Genomic DNA, 18710 nt, shown 5'->3' with positions numbered 1-18710 from the left:
AATCTACAATTTCATATCTTTAGCGTGTTTTTTTTGGGGGTGGTGGTGGGCAGTCATGTGGTAATGTCACTGGACTCGTAATCCAGAGGACCAGAATAATGCACTGGGGACATGGGTTCAAATCCCGCCATTGCAGTTGGTGGGATTTAAATTCAATAAATAAATCTGCAATGAAAATCTTTTCTAATGGGGACCATGAATCAATTGCTGTAAAAATCCACATGGTTCTTTAATGCCCTTTAGCAAAGGAAATTTGCCATCCTTTCTTGATCTGGCCTACATGTGCCTCCAGACTCTCAGCAATGTGGTTGACTCTTAGCTACCCTTTGAAATGGCTTAGCAATGGCCAAATAGCTACAAAGTAAAAAAAAGAATGGAGCTGGACAGACTACCTGGCATTGGCCTAGGCACCAACAATAGCACACACAGCCCTGTTGCTCCTGCAAAGCCCTCCTTACTAAAATCTGCCATGCCCCTAGCCAAGCTGTTCCAGTACAGCTGCAACACTGGCATCTACCCAATAATGTGGAAAATTACCCAGGCATGTTCTGTAAACAAAGAGGACAAATCCAACCTGGTCAATTACCACTCCACTAGTCTACTCTCAACAGCAAAGTGATTTAAGGGTTCTCATCGCTGCTACTAAGCGGCACTTACTCACCAATAACCTACTCACTAACGTTCAGTTTGGGTTCTGCCAGGGTCACTCTGCTCCTGACCTCAATACAGCTTTGGTTCAAACATGGACAAAACTAGATAAACTCCGGCCAATGTCTTTGCTCCTGTTAAACATGTTGACATAATTATCTGGACAGAAAGTGTGGACAATTGCAGGATTGTTTTCATTTACCTTTGCTTTTTTCCTTGCTTCCTTTGGAGAAACTTGCCAATTTTGTTGGTATCTGTTGCTGGATACCTGTAGGTTTCAGGAGCTGATTTGTTGTACTCAGAAGCTGAACAGGAACATCATTTTTCACATTCTCATTAATCCTAACAATGGAACCCAAGGAGCTCTCCACCTTGTGAGATTCGGAAAACGTCCGTATACTGTTTGCTCTTTGCTGGCTGTTCAGGGAATACTGAAGTGCTGCCTCATTTACAAAAACTGATGCTGTGTCTAGTCCTGCACCACCCAAGCTTCCTGTTCGGGTGTGAATGGGAACCTGCGGAAATTAAGACATTTTAAAATAAAGACACACAAGTGGTGACATTGCTCATTTTAGAAATTCAAAACACTTCATGGGGCATCTATTTGCTGCATTGCAGAATGGAGGTTCACAGTTTCTGCAAACCCTCTCCATATGCCATGCACAATGAAGGCTCCCAATCTCAACTGTGCCTTCATGGGAGGTTTTTAAAGAGACGAAATCGGAAAAAAAACAAGCAGTCACCTTTCATAAGTGACCAAGCATCAATTCAATAGGAATGCTGACAGTCTACCTACCTGCCCTTTTGCCACTTATGGCAAGCGTAAAGGATTCAGGTTGAAAAGGAAAAGGAGAAACCGTGTATAAAATCACAAACAAAGAGAAACACACCAACTTACTGAAATAGAATGCATTTGTATGTAATATTAATTACAAAGCAGCTGTTCCCAAATATAGTATTAGCTTTGTAAATATAGAAATGGAGAAAAGAACATAAATTACTGAATAGATGAATGTATATGCAGAGAGATGACAGACTGTTCTGATGCCTAAATAACACAAATTTGATATGGGGATGCTCATTGGCGGTGTGTCACTTCTATTCGTACCATTAATTTGTTGTCATGCCACAATATCCGACAGACTATAATTATCTGTGCTTGTCATGGGACAGAACTCTGATACAGTATAATTAATTAGAGTTCAAACAATTTATCTTATTATAATTCTTTAAAAGATACTTATTTCGACAAATGATATTTTAGATTAGGCAGATCTTATTGAGGTCTGTAAAATAATGAGGGGCACAGATCAGATAGATAGTCAATATCTTTCCCAAAGGTAGGGGAGTCTAAAACTAGAGGGCATAGGTTTAAGGTGAGAGGGGAGAGATACAAAAGTGTCCAGAGGGGTGATTATTTTCACACAGAGGGTAGTGAGTGTCTGCCAGAGGCAGTAGTAGAGGCGGGTACAATTTTGTCTTTTAAAAAGCATTTAGATAGTTACATGGGTAAGCTGGGTATAGAGGGATATGGGCCAAATGCGGGCAATTGGGATTAGCTTAGGGGTTTAAAAAAAAGGGCGGCATGGACACGTTGGGCCGAAGTGCCTGTTTCCATGCTGTAAACCTCTATGACTATGACTCTATGAGTTGACAGAGCATTTCAGAAGAAAGTTAGGGAACAACATTGTCCTTGTTGGTTGTTCTATTTCTTACTGAAGACTTCTCCTATCTGGTGAAGCATTGGACTAAACGTAAAGGTCCTAGTTTCTTCTGTGGTTACATTTTAACAAGTCATGAGTTCACTCCACTGTTGCAGCAAAAGAACTCTGTTGTAGCTTTCCACCAGGTCTACCTTCCCAATCTGGCACAACGTGGGGCTCCCAGGCCCTATCTAAGGTAGATTTTGAGCCTCTTATGAAAACAATCAGATTCAATCAGCTCCTCATAGGCTGTCAACTCCCCCGGTGGCATTTGAGGTCCAAGCAACAATATTGTAGACCACTGCGGTGTTTTTGCCTGACCTTTTTTTCACCTTGATCACAGTTCAAGGCCCCCAACAAAATGGCAGACTCCTGCAATATTCTTTCCCAACCTTCTTGTACATTTTCCTTCCCCCGTTCCCCACCCAGCTACCTGCCCCCACCCTCCACAACCATCCAATCACCCTCATAAGAACCACAAAACAGGGGTAGACCATCTGGCCTTTCAACCTGCTCTGTCATTCAACAAGATCATGGCTGAGGCCCAACCACTTCTCCTCCAATGCCCCATGATCATACCCAACCATTCACCTGGGCATTGGCGAACGACCCTATGTAGGCTTTGACTGCAAAAGCTTGATGTGACATTGAGGTCCGAGGTCTTAAATCCTGTGCTCCCCAGACCTCTCCATTTGTGCATGGGCAGTTAGCACTCCACAGTGAGGGGTCTAAAAACAGAAGAAGCTAAATTGCTAAGCCTACAACTTTAAAATTTGCATAATTGCCAGAAAAAAACAAATGGCTTTTTATTTGTGAACCAAAACTTAAGCAATTTGATTTGAAAAATTATACTGTAGCTATAAAGGGTAATGTTGTAAGCTAAGTACTTGTAGGATATTTTGAAAGAGAGACTATTGACTAACTTTCCAGTTGCTCACCATATACATTTTCACAAATTTAGCACAAGTTGCCCACAATTTTCCAACCATTGAATTCCTACTTTGCACTGGCAGAAAGTAGACTCCCCACCAAGACCACAACATCTGGAAAATTACCCTTCATCTGAAATATCATTGGTGCTCCACATATAATGAAGCTAATTTTGAGTGAATTCGTCTGGTGTAAACAGGATGATTTTTTAAATGTGTTTGTTCGTGGGATTTGGGCATCAGCGGCTAAGCCAGCATTTATTGCCCACCCCTAACTGCCCTCTAGAAGATAGCAATCTGAAAACGGCACGGCATCATTTTACAGGTCTATGCTGGCATTCTGGTCACCTTCTTCTGCCACTTTGAGAACATCTGGGTGGTTGCAGCATCTGCTTGTTTCCATCTGCCTGGGAGCCCGTTTGAAATGATGTGCTTAGATCCTGATTGTAATTGTAAAGAACAACAGGCATGGAATACTGGGCATGAAAATATGATCTTTAAAGGAACTGCTTTGAGCACCTCAGGAAAGTGCTAAAGCTATTCTCTATTTTTGGATCAGGAAAGTCAGGGTCGTTTCTCTTCCCCACTCCCCCATACCCTGGTTCTGACTCTGAATTTCAGTCCCCTAACTGGCAGCCTACCTTAAAGCACCAACTGGATGCTGGAAAACCATGTCAGCGGGTTAGTGAGACTCGGGCTTTGAAAAGGCAGTAAGAATGAGTGGGCAGCAGGATTACTACAGCTCATCTAATAATTATCAGCCGCAAACAATCACTTCTCAATGCAGTTAAGTAGGCAAATAAAGCAGCTGTTTTCTACTCAGCTACATTCAACAAAGAGAATTGTGTAGATGATTTTGGTTGTGGGACAAATTCTAACCATGTGATCTTTGATGTTAACCTGACATTACCTGACCCACTGGTAGGCGGCACAGTGGCAAGCACTGCTGCTTCACAGCGCCAGGGACCCAGGTTCAATTCCGGCCTCGGGTCACTGTCTGTGCAGAGTCTGCACGTTTTCCCCGTGTCTGGATGGGTTTCCTCTGGGCGCTCCGGTTTCCTCCCACAGTCCAAAGATGTGCGGGTTAGGTTGATTGACCATGGTAAATTGCCCCATAGTGTCAGGAGGATTAGCAGGGTAAATACGTGGGGTTAAGGGGATAGGGCCTGGGTGGGTTGTGGTTGGTGCAGACTCGATGGGCCGAATGGCCTCCTTCTGCACTGTAGGGATTCTATGATTCTATTGAAGAAGTGGTTAGGGGCTATGTCCATTATCCCATTCAAATGACTGCACCTCTGAAAATTGCACTGCACTAAAGAGTCAATTTTGGTACAAGCTCTAATGCCCGGTATGAAGGACCTGAAGTACTGTCAATTGTGCCAAGCTTAAAGGTAACATGTTACTCAAAAAAAACTAGGTAAAGAATGGTGGCAGCAGCTAATGCCTCAAAGGCAGTCCGGTTAATGGACTGGATATCTGTCTGGTGGTAGAGGCAAGAATGCGGTCAGGAATGACAAAATGGGCGGCACGGTAGCACAGTGGTTAGCACTGCTGCTTCACAGCTCCAGGGTCCCGGGTTCGATTCCCAGCTCGGGTCACTGTCTGTGTGGAGTTTGCACATTCTCCTCGTGTCTGCGTGGGTTTCCTCCGGGCGCTCCGGTTTCCTCCCACAGTCCAAAGATGTGCGGGTTAGGTTGATTGGCCAGGTTAAAAATTGTCCCTTAGAGTCCTGGGATGCGTAGGTTAGAGGGATTAGCGGGTAAAATATGTGGGGGTAGGGCCTGGGTGGGATTGTGGTCGGTGCAGACTCGATGGGCCGAATGGCCTCCTTCTGCACTGTAGGGTTTCTATGTTTCTATGTTCTAAGCTTAGAATCTTTTGCAGTAATTTCAAATCTCTAGTGCCTTCCAACCCCGTGATTTTTTTTGTGGCCTTTTCACAGTTCGGCAAGATCTTGGGTCACAAATCCACGATCTTCTGAGATTGTCATTGCCAGCCATTGTGAGCCCTGGAGGAAATGTGAATTTTCTCCATTCCCCTCGCACTGCTGTCACAGGCTGGTGTGGGTTTTGGAAGAACTAAAAAAATAAATTCCCCTCCATGAACAGTTCATGACCAGTGGTGAAAACCTGTGAGGAGTCAAAAGCAGTCTGTTGTTAAGAGTTAAATGTTTTAACAACTTCAAATGTCAACTATTAGATGCTACATTCTAATGCAGATGTATTTTAATTGCAGTGATTCAAATGAGGGCTTTGTCTTCCCGTTACATTGACCAGCGCTGTTTAACATGCGTACAATCATACAGAAGTGGAGGAGAGACGGTTTGACCACTCACCAAGAAAGAAATCTCATCCCTGCCCCCAGTTCTGGACTCACACACAAGAGGAAACATCCTTTCCACATCTTGTTGGTCAAGATTGTTCAGGATCTTATATACTTCAATCAGGACCCTCTCACACTTTAAACCACCAGTGGAAACAAACCCAGTCTTGTCCAACCTTTTCTCATAAGACAAGTCAGTCTAGATATCAATCTAGTAAACTTCCTCTGAACCACCTCTAACACCTTTACATCTTTTCTTAAATAAGGAGACCAAAACTGCACACGTATTTGAGGTGTGGTCTCAGCAATGCCCTATATAACAAGCATAACATCCTTACTTTTATGTTCAATTCCTCTTTTAATAAAGGATATATTCCATTAGCCTTCTTAATCATTTGCTGTACCAGTGCACTAACTTTTTGTAACTCATGCACTACAACCCCGAGATCCCTCTGCACTTTGGACTGGCCCGCTGTTATTTTACACAAGAAGGAGGTCCTGCCTTGGACAGTTGCCTGCCAATCAGATTGGATGACAGCTCTCCAACTCATCACAGTGCTGCAGTGTCTGGAAGAGAACTGCTCGTGACTGGGACCAGGTGCAGACAGAAGATAAGTCGTAGGGGCCCCCGGGAGGGGATGGTAGGGGATGAAGGGGATGGGGGTTGCGAGGAAAGGGTGGAGGGGGTGGGGGTCAAGAGGGCGCTTCCAACCTTCACATCCAAGAGCGAGGATGGTGATTTTTTTCTATTTTTCACCCTCTGTCATCGGGCACCCATCAGCCACAGTGGGCACTTAAGGGCCTTAAGTGGGGCAAAGGCGGGCTTCCCATCTGAGACCCTGCCCATCCCACGATACAATCGTGTCGGGGCGGGTGGGATCCTGGAGGGAATCCGTCCGTGCAATTTTGCAATTCCCCTGCTTCAAAACACACCAGAGGAGAGCACACAATTTGGGCCATTGTTTCACAGTTTCCTCACTGGTTCCTGTTACTAAACAATCAGAATATTGCCCTATTCCTGGAAGAGATGGAGCCGCACTGTAAAGAAGGACAAATACTAGTGTTGCATTCAGCCCAAGGGAAACGTCAGTTGTCTAACTATCATTATTAACCTTTTTGTTAAACTGATGCCCAGTAAGTGATGGATGGGTTTCTTTTGTACTCTAAATTTAGCAGCCATTTTCAAATCAAAAGGAAGTACTTAATCTGGGAGTAACTTGCTAATAATACAAAAACAGCACACAGTTCCCACATCAAGCCATTCTTTAGAGATTCCTTATGAGGATCACACTATTATGTTGTCTGTGGAGCTCTGTTTATCATAACAGCATGTCAACCCTTTACTGTTGTTAATAATGCAAACTTGGCGGCAGACAGTTTCTTGTTGTTCAACAAAATTAAAACCATTCTGAATGGATTCAGTAGAAGGATATTCATGACATATTGCACAAAAATTTCATTGTTGTGCAAATGCTTATACCTATGGCAAGCCCATTCCGTCCATCATCATCTATTGTACTAGCAAATACTCAGTTACTTCAAAAAATAAGGGCTCGCCTTAATTTTGTGTTGGTTCCTTTTGTGTGTCAGTTCCTTATTTAATTGCAAGCAAGAAAATGCACAACAAAAGGGGTTTTAAAAGTTTGATCCTTATGTTTTTCTGGTAAAGGGCGAGTTGTGATCAGTGAATGAGGTATACTGCTTCTTGTTTTTGAAACCAGTTTTCTAGGTTTCAGGAGAACTCCTTTATCAATTTACAATCCTAACTTGGTATTGTACCTGACTGGTTTCCTGTGGGAACATCATTACTGGCAGGCTCCTCTGTCGACTATGTTTCCAGACATTTAGGTGCCTCTGTTGTGTCTCCAGCTTGTCCCTTTCTTTCTCCACCATTCTCATGCCTTCTCTCAGTCTCTCCAGATTTTGCTGATACTCTTTCCACTGGCTCTCCAGTTCTTCCCGGTCTCGCCACATCTGCTCTGCCCTCTGCTGACATTCATGCTCACGTTGCTGTAGTCTGGTCTCTTGCACCTCCTGCTCCCGGTGTCTGCGTTCACATTCTTGCTCCCAGTGTTGCTGCTCATGGTGCAGCTGGTTCTGGAGTTTGCGCACATTTGCCAGTTCTTCCCTTTGCTTCTCCATGTTGCGCTGTTTCTCTTGCTCCAGAAGTAGGTTTCCTCGGGGGCCTTGGATATGAGCTAATCGCTCACGTTCCTGCAGGATCAGTCGCTGCACTTCTATGTAACTGTCCTGTATGGTCACAACGGCCTGAAAGAAAAGTGAAGGATCAACTGCTATAGACAAATTGTAGAAATCAGCTTTGCGCAGTCTGAAATAAATGTGGGCATATTTGGTTGTAAAATTAGACAGAACTTGAGAAATGCTTTAAAAATGTATTCAACGGATGTAGGCTTTGCTAGCTAAGCCAGCATTTATTGCCTATCCCCAATTACCTTCTGAAGGTGGTGAGTTGCCCTCTTGAATCACTACAGTTCATGTGGTGTAGGCACACTGTAGTTCATCGCTTGACAGTTAATAGTCAGACACCTGATGCATTCTCCATGGCACACTTCTACCAATCAGAGTCTACTGGCCAATCAATCAGCATTTTTTTCTCATACAGTATAAACTATTGGTTCCCCTTATATGGGTATTCTTGCAAAGTGTCCTGATGAGTGCAAGATGAAAAGTTTTAACATGTCTCTTTTCTTCAGCAATACTCAAGTGGGTATGTTTCCTAATTGGGGCTCTTGGCATGCAAACATTAGCGTGTGCTTACTAAGCACCTCTTTGTACCTTGATCCAGGCATTAACTTACCAGTTAAGGAAATACAGAAAGGAGAGGAATTTAGTTTAAGCGCATTAAGTGTTCAGAAAGGAATATCACCTGCTGGAAATGATACTGTGTGGAATACAAACTGGGTTTAAGATACCCCTTGGATTCTAATCAAGGTGGAACACTTACAAAAACAATGGCAACATAGCAACAATGCATTAAAATGGAGGCCAAACTCAGTAGTCGTGAAAGAACACTTGTGAAGTGTGAGTTTTTAATAACAATCTGAAAGCTTTCATAGTTATTCTTTTGCTGACAGTCCATAATGTTGGAGCGAATGAGCCAAATGAGGGGATTCATAACTCCCCTGAACCGCCACTGGGACATTGTCCAATTTTGTGCTCAGCTGCAATGCAGGGGAAGCCTTTGGGCTGTGCACTGAATGGGCACACTGTCTAAAGTGTGCCCACTCAAAAGGAAGGCAAGTGTTCGATGTCACTTTTAGCTTCTTAACTCATTAAAACATTTTCAATGAGATGCAGGCATCAAACCGGCACTCTGCCACAGCTTGCTGTTCAGAAGCAAAATTGGTTGGTTACTGCATACAACCAGCAAGTAGGCAAGCATTTGAATAGGAAAAGAGCAGCGAAAGCACCATGGGCCCTCTAGAGAATGAGTCTGAGAAATTGATAATGGAAAAGGAGAAAATTGCAGAGATGTTAACCAAGAAAACTTCCCAAAGATATTTGAAAATCAAGAGGCGAACAGGAGGGAGGAACTTGAAACACTCACAATCACAACTAAAGGCTGACAAGTGTCCCAGAACCAGATGGCCTGCATTCTAGGGCCTTAAAAGAAGTGGCTTCAGAGCTAGTAGATTCTTGGTTATAATCGTCCAAAATTCTTTAGATTCTGGCAGGGTCTCAGTGGATTGGAAAATAGTTAAGCTGTAACTAGTGGAGTGCCAGCGCTTCAACTATTTATAATCTAAGTCAATAATTTGGATGAAGGGACCGAATGTATAGTAGCTAAATTTGCCAATGAGACCAAGATAGGTAGGAAAGTAAGTTGTCAAGTAAAGAGTCTGCAAAGGGATTTAGACAGGTTAGGTGAGTGGACAAAAAAAAGGCAAATGGAGTATAACATGGAGCATAACATGGAAAAATGTGAACCTGTCCACTTGGGCAGGAAGAATAGAAAAGCAGTATACTTTTTAAATAGAGAGCGATTGCAGAACGAGGTGGCACAGAGGGATGAAAGCAAGTTACCATGGATGCTGGAATCAGAAACAAAAACAGAAAATGCAGGAAAGTCTCAGCAAGTCTGACACCATCTGTGGTGAGATAACAGAGCTAACGTTTCGAGTCTGGATGATCTGAGGAAGAGTTATCCAGACTCGAAACATTACCTCTGTCAGGTCTGCTGAGATTTGTCCGCATTTTCTGTTTTTCGTACAGAGGGATCTGGGTGTCCTGGTACATGAATCACAAAAGTTTAATATGCAGATATAGCAAAAGATTAGGAAGGCAAATGGAATGTTGGTGTTTATTGCAAAAGGATAAAATAGAAAAGTAGTGAAGTTTTACAGCGGCTGTACAGGGACTTGGTGAGACCTCATCTGGAATATTGCATAAAGTTTTAGTCACCATGTTTGAAAAAAATAGATAATTTTGTTACAAGCAGTTCAGAGAAGATTCATTTGACTCATTCCTGGGATTAAGGGCTTATTCTATGAAGGAAAGTTGAAGGTTATAGGTTGGCCCTATACCCATTGGAGTTTAGAAGAATGAAAGGTGATATTATTGAAACATGTAAGATCCTGAGGGGACTTGATGGGATAGATAACAAGAGGATGTTTCCTCTTATGGGGAAGACTTGAACTAGGGGACACCGTTCGATGATAAGAGGTATCCATCCCCTTTAAGACTGAGATGAGTAGTTTTTTTTTACAGAGCATTGTTAATCTGTGGAATTTTCTTCCCCAGAGACCAGTAGAGGCTGGGTCACTGAATTTATTCAAGGCCGAGTTAGACAAATTCTTGATGGACAAGGAAGTTAAGGGTTATGGGGGACAGGCAGGAAAGTGGAATTGAGACCACAACCAGATCAGCTGTGATCTTATTGAATGACAGAGCAGATTTAAAGGGCCAAATAGCTTTCTCCTGCTCCTAAGTCATATGTTCCAATGTAATGAGGTCTGTTTCAAGGTGGGGGAAGAGGAAGGTGGAGTGGATTTATTTGGGAACAAAGATAAGAACAAGCCAGCAAAAAGCCAGAAGATAATCCTGGAGCCTTGAGAAGCACTCCTACTACTGGAGCCACTGCCAGAACCCTCGTTTAATTTCTGACTCTGTGGTCAAGTTGGCTAGATCTTGACTTTGACTGCTCCTAGTCTTTCAAATTTAGCTCCACTCTTGCCAAATACACCAACCACCAGATTTATCAAATTCAATTTCACCACAGGCCAGGGTAGGATTTGAGCTATTGAGCTCTGAAGTTGTTGCTCCAACACCATAATCATTAGGCTGCTACACTTGTACCCATTTTGGATTAAAGTGTCATGAATTAATTTGATCTAATTTATTTGGACACTACTTTATCAATATTTTACTTTACAGGACACAAGGTACTTGTTTTTCAGCTGACACCCGTTGTGCACAATGCATATACATATCTACCTCGAAATCTTATTGTATTGTCGGCATGCTTTGGTCTTTAAACCCACAAAGTAAATGGAGTGACACACTGGGTTTGAACCAATGGAAGCTAGGCAGATTAAATATTCTGAATGGACAGCCAGAAAGAAAAATTATGTGTGAAATAATTTTCAACTTATCAAAGTGGCTTTGAAACTCCCAAACCCAAAGAACAGTTTGCACGTGATTGCCACTAACTTGGCAAACATTCTCTGAAAGGCAATACGATCAGGCACTGAGCAAAACAGAAAGGTCACACAAATCTAATATAAGTTGTTCTTCTGAGGTTGGGCCTGACAAGATGTGGTCAGGGTAATTTCTAAATTACATTGACCCTGAACTATGCATGAGGAGAGAATGCTTGATTAGCATCAGTGCATGGAAGTGCTGCCACTGCTCACAGTAATGAGCATTTATGGACTTAAATATTTAAAATTTAACCAAAAAAAAAAATCTGTTCTGGATCTGGCAGCCAACCTAACTAACAGCTCTGAGAAAAACATAATTAGTCTTTTTCATGCTATGGTCATCTATAACTGGAGTTAAGATTCATTGCCAATCTGATGGTAATTGAGCTCAGCATTGTACATACCTGTGATGTATCCAGCTGAGCAATTTATTATAATAATTTGGCACAAAGCAAAACATGGGTCAGTGTCCTCACATGTACACGAACACGGTGATAGTGGTATGGGTTTGTATATATCCTGTCTAAAAATAAACCAGCATTTTGTGCAGCAGGAATGATCTCATAGAGCCCCCATTATCTTTTCAAAAGCATATTTGCTGGTGACCTGGAGCATTTTGGCAATAGCTTCCAGCAGCAAATGACAATCAAAGCACACAAATCTGATTAAAGACAAAACTAACTCACCTGTAAACTGTAGAGAAGCTGAGTGATGTTTTGCACACTGTGAACAACCTATAACAAGAAAATAAAATCAAGTCAAAAACCAACATTTTAAAATGGTACGATACAGTCTTTATATTGAAGGGCAATATAAGTTAAACCCCTCGAGCCTGTTCTGACATCCTTCTTGATCGTGGTTGATCCGTACCATTTACTTAACTTTTCTTCATAACCTTTAATACTCTGGCCTAACAAAATCTGTCTGCCACAAGCCTGACAATTTCAACTGGCCCAACACACAGCTTTTTGAGGAAAGAAAGTTGCCGTTGTCCGCTACCATCAACGCGCTAAAAATGCTGCCACATTTCATTCCTAAAAGGTTTAACTCTAATTTAAATGTGCCCTCATTTTTAAAATTTCTTCTTCACAGTGTTAGGAAATAAAGATAATTAAATAAGCTGCATTCGTCTTTATGGGTGTTAGGAATACGATATAGCTTTAAGTTTAATTTTTTTTTATTTGTTAAAAAAGTGAAATCTGGGTCCAGTTTCATTCTAGAGTAGGGACAGCAGGCCTGCAGCAGTTTGTATACCTGCAGTTTTAATTAGGTTTTATGACCCTTGAAGCAATTCAGAGAAGTCAAAAAACAAAGTAGAGAAAAATAAACTGTGCTGTTGCCTAGCAAGAGGGAACTAGGCAGATGAACCCATAGAGGCAGAACAGCAGGTTTTTTGTTCAGTTGATAACTATAAGGTGAAAGGAGAAATTTAAGAGTCTCTCTCTAACTGGATATACTAGCAGATTGCTGAGGAAAATAAGTCTATGAATTTTGGATGAGTTGCTTTAACGCTAAAGATACAGTGAATGTCGAGTGAGTTCTGGGAGGGTTGGTGGGGAAGGGGTCCAATGCTGGCATTGACTATTTTGGGGGAGTTGGGGGTGGGGGAGTGGAGGAAGAGAACAAGTGGGCTGCTTTGTCCTGAATGGTGTCAAGCATCTTGATGTATGTTGGAGCTGCTCCAGGCAACTGGAGAGTATTCCATCACATTCCTGACTTGGGCCTTGTTGATTGTGGGCAGGCTTTGGGAAGTCAGGAGGTGAGTTACTTGCCGCAGGATTCCTAGCCCCTAACCTGCTCTTGTAGCCACAGTATTTATACGGCTAATCCAGTTGAGTTTCTGTTTAATGGATGTTGATAGTGGGGGATTCTGTGATGGTGATTCCATTGAATGTCATGGAGTGAAATTGATGTTCTCTCTTGTTGAAGACAGTTATTATTTGGCACTTGTGTAGCATGAATGTTACTTGCCACTTGTCAGCTCAAGCCTGGAAATTGTCTAGGCCTTGTTGCATTTGGACATGGGCTGCTTCAGTATCTGAAGGGTCACAAATGGTGCTGAACTTCATGCAATCATCAGCGGACATCTCCACTTGTGACCTTACAATGGGAGGGAGGTCATTAATAAAGCAGCTGAAGATGGCTGGGCCTAGGGTCACTCCCAAGGAACTCCTGCAGTAATATACTGGAGCCAAGATTACGGACCTCGAACAACCACAACCATCTTCCATTGTATTATTTGTGAGTCCAATCAATGGAGAATTTTCCCCTGATTCCCATTGACTCTAGTTTTGCTCAGGTACTTTGTTGCAATTCTTGGTGAAATGAGGCCAGGGCAGTCAAGGGTAGTCACTCTCGCCTCACCTCTGGAGTTCAGCTCTTCTGTCCACATTTGAACAATGACTTACAAAGAGTTAGTATGCAGGTACAACAAGTAATCAAGAAGGCTAATAGAATCATAGAATACTACAGTGCAGAAGGAGGCCGCTTGGCCCATTGAGCCTGCACTGATAACAATCCTACCAAGGCCCTATTCCCACATATTTACCCTGCTCATCTCCCTGACACTAAGGGCCAATTGCCAATCAACCTAACCCGCACATCTTTGGACTATGGGAGAAAACCCACGCAGACACGGGGAGAACGTGCAAACTCCACACAGTCACCCAAGGCTGGAATTGAACCTGGGTCCCTGGCACTGTGAGGCAGCAGTGCTAACCACTGTGCCCCTGTGCTGCCCAGGTGTGCTATCCTTTATTACGAGAGGAATTGAACATGAAAGTAAGGATGTTTTGCTTCAGCTATACAGGGCATTGCTGAGACCACATCTCAACTACTTTGTGCTGTTTTGGCTTCCTTATTTAAGGAGGATATAAATGAGTTGGAGACTGGAGGAGGTGGTTTACAAGATTGATACCTGGAATAAACTGGGTTGTCTTATGAGGAAAGGTTAGATAGACTGCATTTGTTTCCACTGGGCTTTCAAAAAGTGAGGGGCAACTTGATTGACGTATATAAGATCCTGAACAGTCTTGACAAGGCGGATGTGGAGAGGATGTTTCCTCGTGTGGGTAAGTCCAGAATCAGGGGGCACTGTTTTAAAGGTAGGAGATGCTCAATTAGAACAGAGACAAGGAGAACTTTTATCTCTGAGCGTTGTTTCAACTTTGGAACTCTGCCTCAGAAGGCGGTGGAGGCGGAGTAATTCAAAACACAAACACATCAGCCATGTTTTTATTAAATGGGAGAGCAGGCTCGAGGGGTCGAATGACCTACTTCTGCTCCTAATTCATACGGATGCTACAATGTGCGGATGAACTAAGATGGGCCAAATGACCTTTCTCAAATGTAATGATCCTGTGTTCTGGGGTTCAGAAGCCACACTGCTGCCGTTACATTATATATTTCCTAGAATTGTACTTTATGTTTGGTGAAGTTGTTTTAAGAGACAGGGGTTAGTTGTTCTTGGTTGTGGTGGTAATTTGTTCTATTGCTGAAAACAACGGGGCAGCGATTGAAAAAGCAACTGACAGCCTGCCTGAAGCAAAATACGCTTTCAATGCCCCTCTTGCTCATATTGTCAGTTGAGTGAGCAGATGTGGGATGTGTCATTTTAAGCAGTTATTGTCTGAACTTAATAGGTGTGCCAGTTAATGGAGGTTGAGTTATTATAAAGATAGTTATACAAGAAATCAAAATTGATTAGGGAAACACGAATTAAAAAAACAGTTTAGCAATATATAAGGTGCAATCTAACCGGCTCGCTGCGCCGGTTGGTCAGCGTGGTGACACGGTAAGATTGCATGAAAGCCAAAAATAGGATTCACGCCCGGTTTCCCGTCTCACCCAATCGTACTGACCCTGCTGTGCTGGCAAAATCGGCAGGCATGAGTTAAATATTGATGACATGGTTTGCGTATCATTAGCGAGTCCTGGATTGCATCGCCTGGGCTCACTTGTACTTACCTCCCCACCAGTCGGAGCTCACACCGGCGAGAATCTCCTATCCGGATGGAACCATCAGTGCAGACTAGGTGGGATGGCCTCGCCGGGGAACATCGGAGTCCATTGAAGGCCCCGGGTGTCTGGGGGTTGGCAGGATAGTACCCATTGTGCAGTGCCAGCCTGGCAGTGCCCACCAGGCACCCTGGCACTGCCCACTGGGCACCATATCTGTGCCAGGGCAGTGAGTGTGGGTGGGGCTGAGTGGGGGGAGTTTTGCAGGGGGAAACTCTGCCCGGGGGGAGGGAGCTCTGCAAGGGAGGAGGCAAGTGCAGAGCTCTGCAGGGGGAGGGACCTCCACAGGGGAATGGTGAATGGCGAGGGGGGTGGGGGGGGGAGGGGTGGTATGCAAGGGGGGAGCATAGGAAGCCATCAACTGAAGGGGGAGCAGGGTTGGGGGAATTGCAGGGTGGGCCATGGAGGGTGTCGTGACAGGGCAACCATTGTGAGGATCCTGATGCCGGCAATCTGTGTTGCCGTGGGGGGTTACACTGCTGCCAATGATAGGGTGGGGCGAATTTTAGGAGAGAGGTTGGGAGGTAGCAGGAGTTGTCCCAATTCATTGGAGATTGGGGCACCTGTGTAATGGCGCCCTGAGCAGTCTGCAGCCGGCTTCACAGAGTGTCATAAGATTGCAAAATCAAACTTGCCCAAAAAACAGGTCTGAAGCTCTCCTGTTTTCTTGCTCATTCGACACTTAGAATTTTTTTTGTAAGATGGCGCCTATAATGCGAAGCAACAATACCTACTTTTAGTTCAACTGACGTGATGCTTATCTGGAACATTAATGCTGGCACAGATCAGTTGAACCAAATAGCCAGTTTCTGTACTGTCGCTTCTATGTAAGATCGCACGGGATAAATTTGACTTTGTTGTCAAAACACTGTGCTACTGCTGAGTGTTGCAAAACTAATAATGCAACTTAAAAATAAACGACTGCACAAAGTAACTTCATAAATTGAAGCAGTGTGTAAAAATATCAGATTATGATAGAACATTCTTCTTTGTTCATCTCTTGCCATCTTGTGGCAAACAAAAGAATTGCATATTTAAATGATCTCAGAATCTACTTTCAGCTTATAAATCTATAAAAGGAAATGCACCTCCATGTTGGTAAATGTGGAATGAATTATTGCTTAGGCACCTAGCCATGCTTCAGCAATATCTCGTTGTGACTCTGCACTGCCTCAATGTTTGTTCAATGTCTAAACCAGGATAAACCTTGCCTGTAGACTACCTGCACCAAGACTTGTGCAGCTATCATCCCTCTGTTCGAATACTTACACTGACTGCAGGCCCATCAACATCTTGATTTAAAATTTTCATCCTAGTCTTTAAATTCCTCCATGGGCTCCCTATTCCCCATCTCTATCCCCTCCTCCAGTTCCATGAAGAAATCCTTGAAGAATAATGTAATTCACCAACTGTGGCCTCCTGTGCAACCCCATTATGAGTGGTCATACCTTAAGTTGATTAATCCCGAAGCTCAGGGACTCCCTCCCAAAGTCTCTTTGCTCTGCCTCCTAACCCTTTTAAAAACCCTCCTTAAAACCTACCTCTTTGGTCAAGATTTTATTGCCTGTCCTAATATTTCCTTTTTTGGTTCAGCATCAATATTTTTTCGATCACACTCCTATGAAGCAACTTGACATTTCTTACATCAATGGCGCTATATAAATGCAGGTGGTTGTTGTTGTACCATGTTCAGCATGTGGAGTTTTCACTGAGACAGATATAAGCATAAGGTATTATTGCAGGAAAGATGGAAAAATGATTGGTACGAGGGGGATAAATGGTTTGACATTTTAGTTTCCTCAATTCTTTATTAAGGTGAAAGCTACATGACTACAATAGGCTTCATCCTGGGGGATATTTCACCTGCATGAACATTTGTAATGTGCAGGTTTATATAGATTGTTAAGTCTAAGCTGACATTCTGTTGAGGGGCAGCACGGTGGCACAATGGTTAGCACTGCTGCCAGGGACCCAGGTTCGATTCCCAGCTTGGGTCACTGTCTGTGCGGAGTTTGCACATTCTCCCTGTATCTGGAAGGGTTTCCTCCGGGTGCTCCAGTTTCCTCCAATAGTCCGAAAGACCTGCTGGTTAGGTGCACTAGCCATACTAAATCCTCCCTTAGTGTACCTGAACAGTGTACCCAAGTGTGGCGACTAGGAAATTTTCACAGTAACTTCATTGCAGTGTTAATGTAAACCTAATTGTGACACTAATAAATAAACATAAACAAACGAGAAAGTGCTGCACAGTTGAAGGGTCTGTCTTTTGGATGAGATGTTAACCTGAGGCTTCGTCTTAATTGGAACTAAAAGATCCCATGGCATTATTTAAGATTGCACCAGCAGCAAGGGAAGCCAGTACTTATTTTTCAACCAGCATCATTAAAATTGATTATCTGGTCATTTAACTCTTGCTATTTGTGAAGTTGTTTTGTGCAAATTGGCTACCATATATCCTACTTTACAATAGCGCCCAAACTTCAAAACTACTCAATTGGCTGAAAATGTTAGCAATGTTTGGAGGTCATGAATGCTATATAATGCACATTCTTTCTTCCTTTCTTTCCTTACTTTTGTTCCCAATTCTGCAGATGCCAGCTAGAGGACTTGTCCAAAGCTTCTCTCAGCCAGATATCAGGAAGGTCGTACCACACAACACCGGTTAGTCTCACTTCCAGTGAGGAGGTGCTTGGCCTCTGTTTGAGTTTTTTTCTGAATAATGGGGCTTGCCTGTGACAGGGAACTCAGATGTGTCAGGGACCAAATCTACATTTCTCTTCTGCTGTGGCACCACAAGCCAGTACTCCAAACCACTGCAACACTTTGTTGTCACATTTAGTTATCATCACTGCAATCGTAATGCATCTTAACAGTAACAGAAACATCACGGCACGATTTTTCCACTCTGCTGCGCTGGTCGATTAGCGTAGCGGGGCAGGAGATTTTAGCAGGAGGCAAAAAATGTGAATCGCACCCGGTGTCAGGCCATCCTCCCAGGCCATTTTTACTGACCTGATTTAAATATTTATGATCTGATTAGTGAGTCCAGGACACAACCGTCAGGACTCATTTAGCTTTGCAACCTTGCTGGTGGAGGACTTCCACTGGCCATGATCACAAATAATCCCCATCAACGGGGGACCTGACATGATGGCCTCATTGGTGGGAAGAGAGGCCACTGAGGCCCCCGAGGTGGTCAGGGGCACTGCCAGCCTTGGACCCTGACAGTGCGAGCCTGGCAACCTGGCAATGCCCACCAAGCACCCTGACACTTCCCACTGGGTACCAGGCAGTGCCAAACGGGCAGTGCCAAAGGGGTGAAGCTTAAGGGGGCATGGCCTCGCAAGAGCAGAGCCAGATGGGGGCAGGGCTAGAAGGGGGAGGGTGGGGAGGTCGGAGAGGAAAAGAAAGGGGGCAACTCTGAATTGGGG

The 18710-nt window shown here is 43.6% G+C and overlaps 1 protein-coding gene across 1 annotated transcript in view; it reads right to left on the bottom strand.

Annotated features, from left to right (window-relative positions):
• Positions 1-842: 842 nt before the first annotated feature.
• Positions 843-18710, bottom strand: part of arhgef28a (Rho guanine nucleotide exchange factor (GEF) 28a) — a 285006-nt gene continuing 267138 nt past the window's right edge. The window contains exons 30-32 of the mRNA XM_078213883.1: positions 11949-11996; positions 7382-7870; positions 843-1163 (exon numbers count right to left, since the gene is read on the bottom strand). Of these exons, the coding sequence (XP_078070009.1) occupies positions 843-1163; positions 7382-7870; positions 11949-11996 (858 nt within the window). The remainder of the gene's footprint in view (positions 1164-7381; positions 7871-11948; positions 11997-18710) is intronic.

Source organism: Mustelus asterias, chromosome 6, assembly GCF_964213995.1.
Source record: "Mustelus asterias chromosome 6, sMusAst1.hap1.1, whole genome shotgun sequence".
NCBI lineage: Eukaryota > Metazoa > Chordata > Chondrichthyes > Carcharhiniformes > Triakidae > Mustelus > Mustelus asterias.
This window is presented reverse-complemented; position numbering and strand designations above follow the sequence as displayed.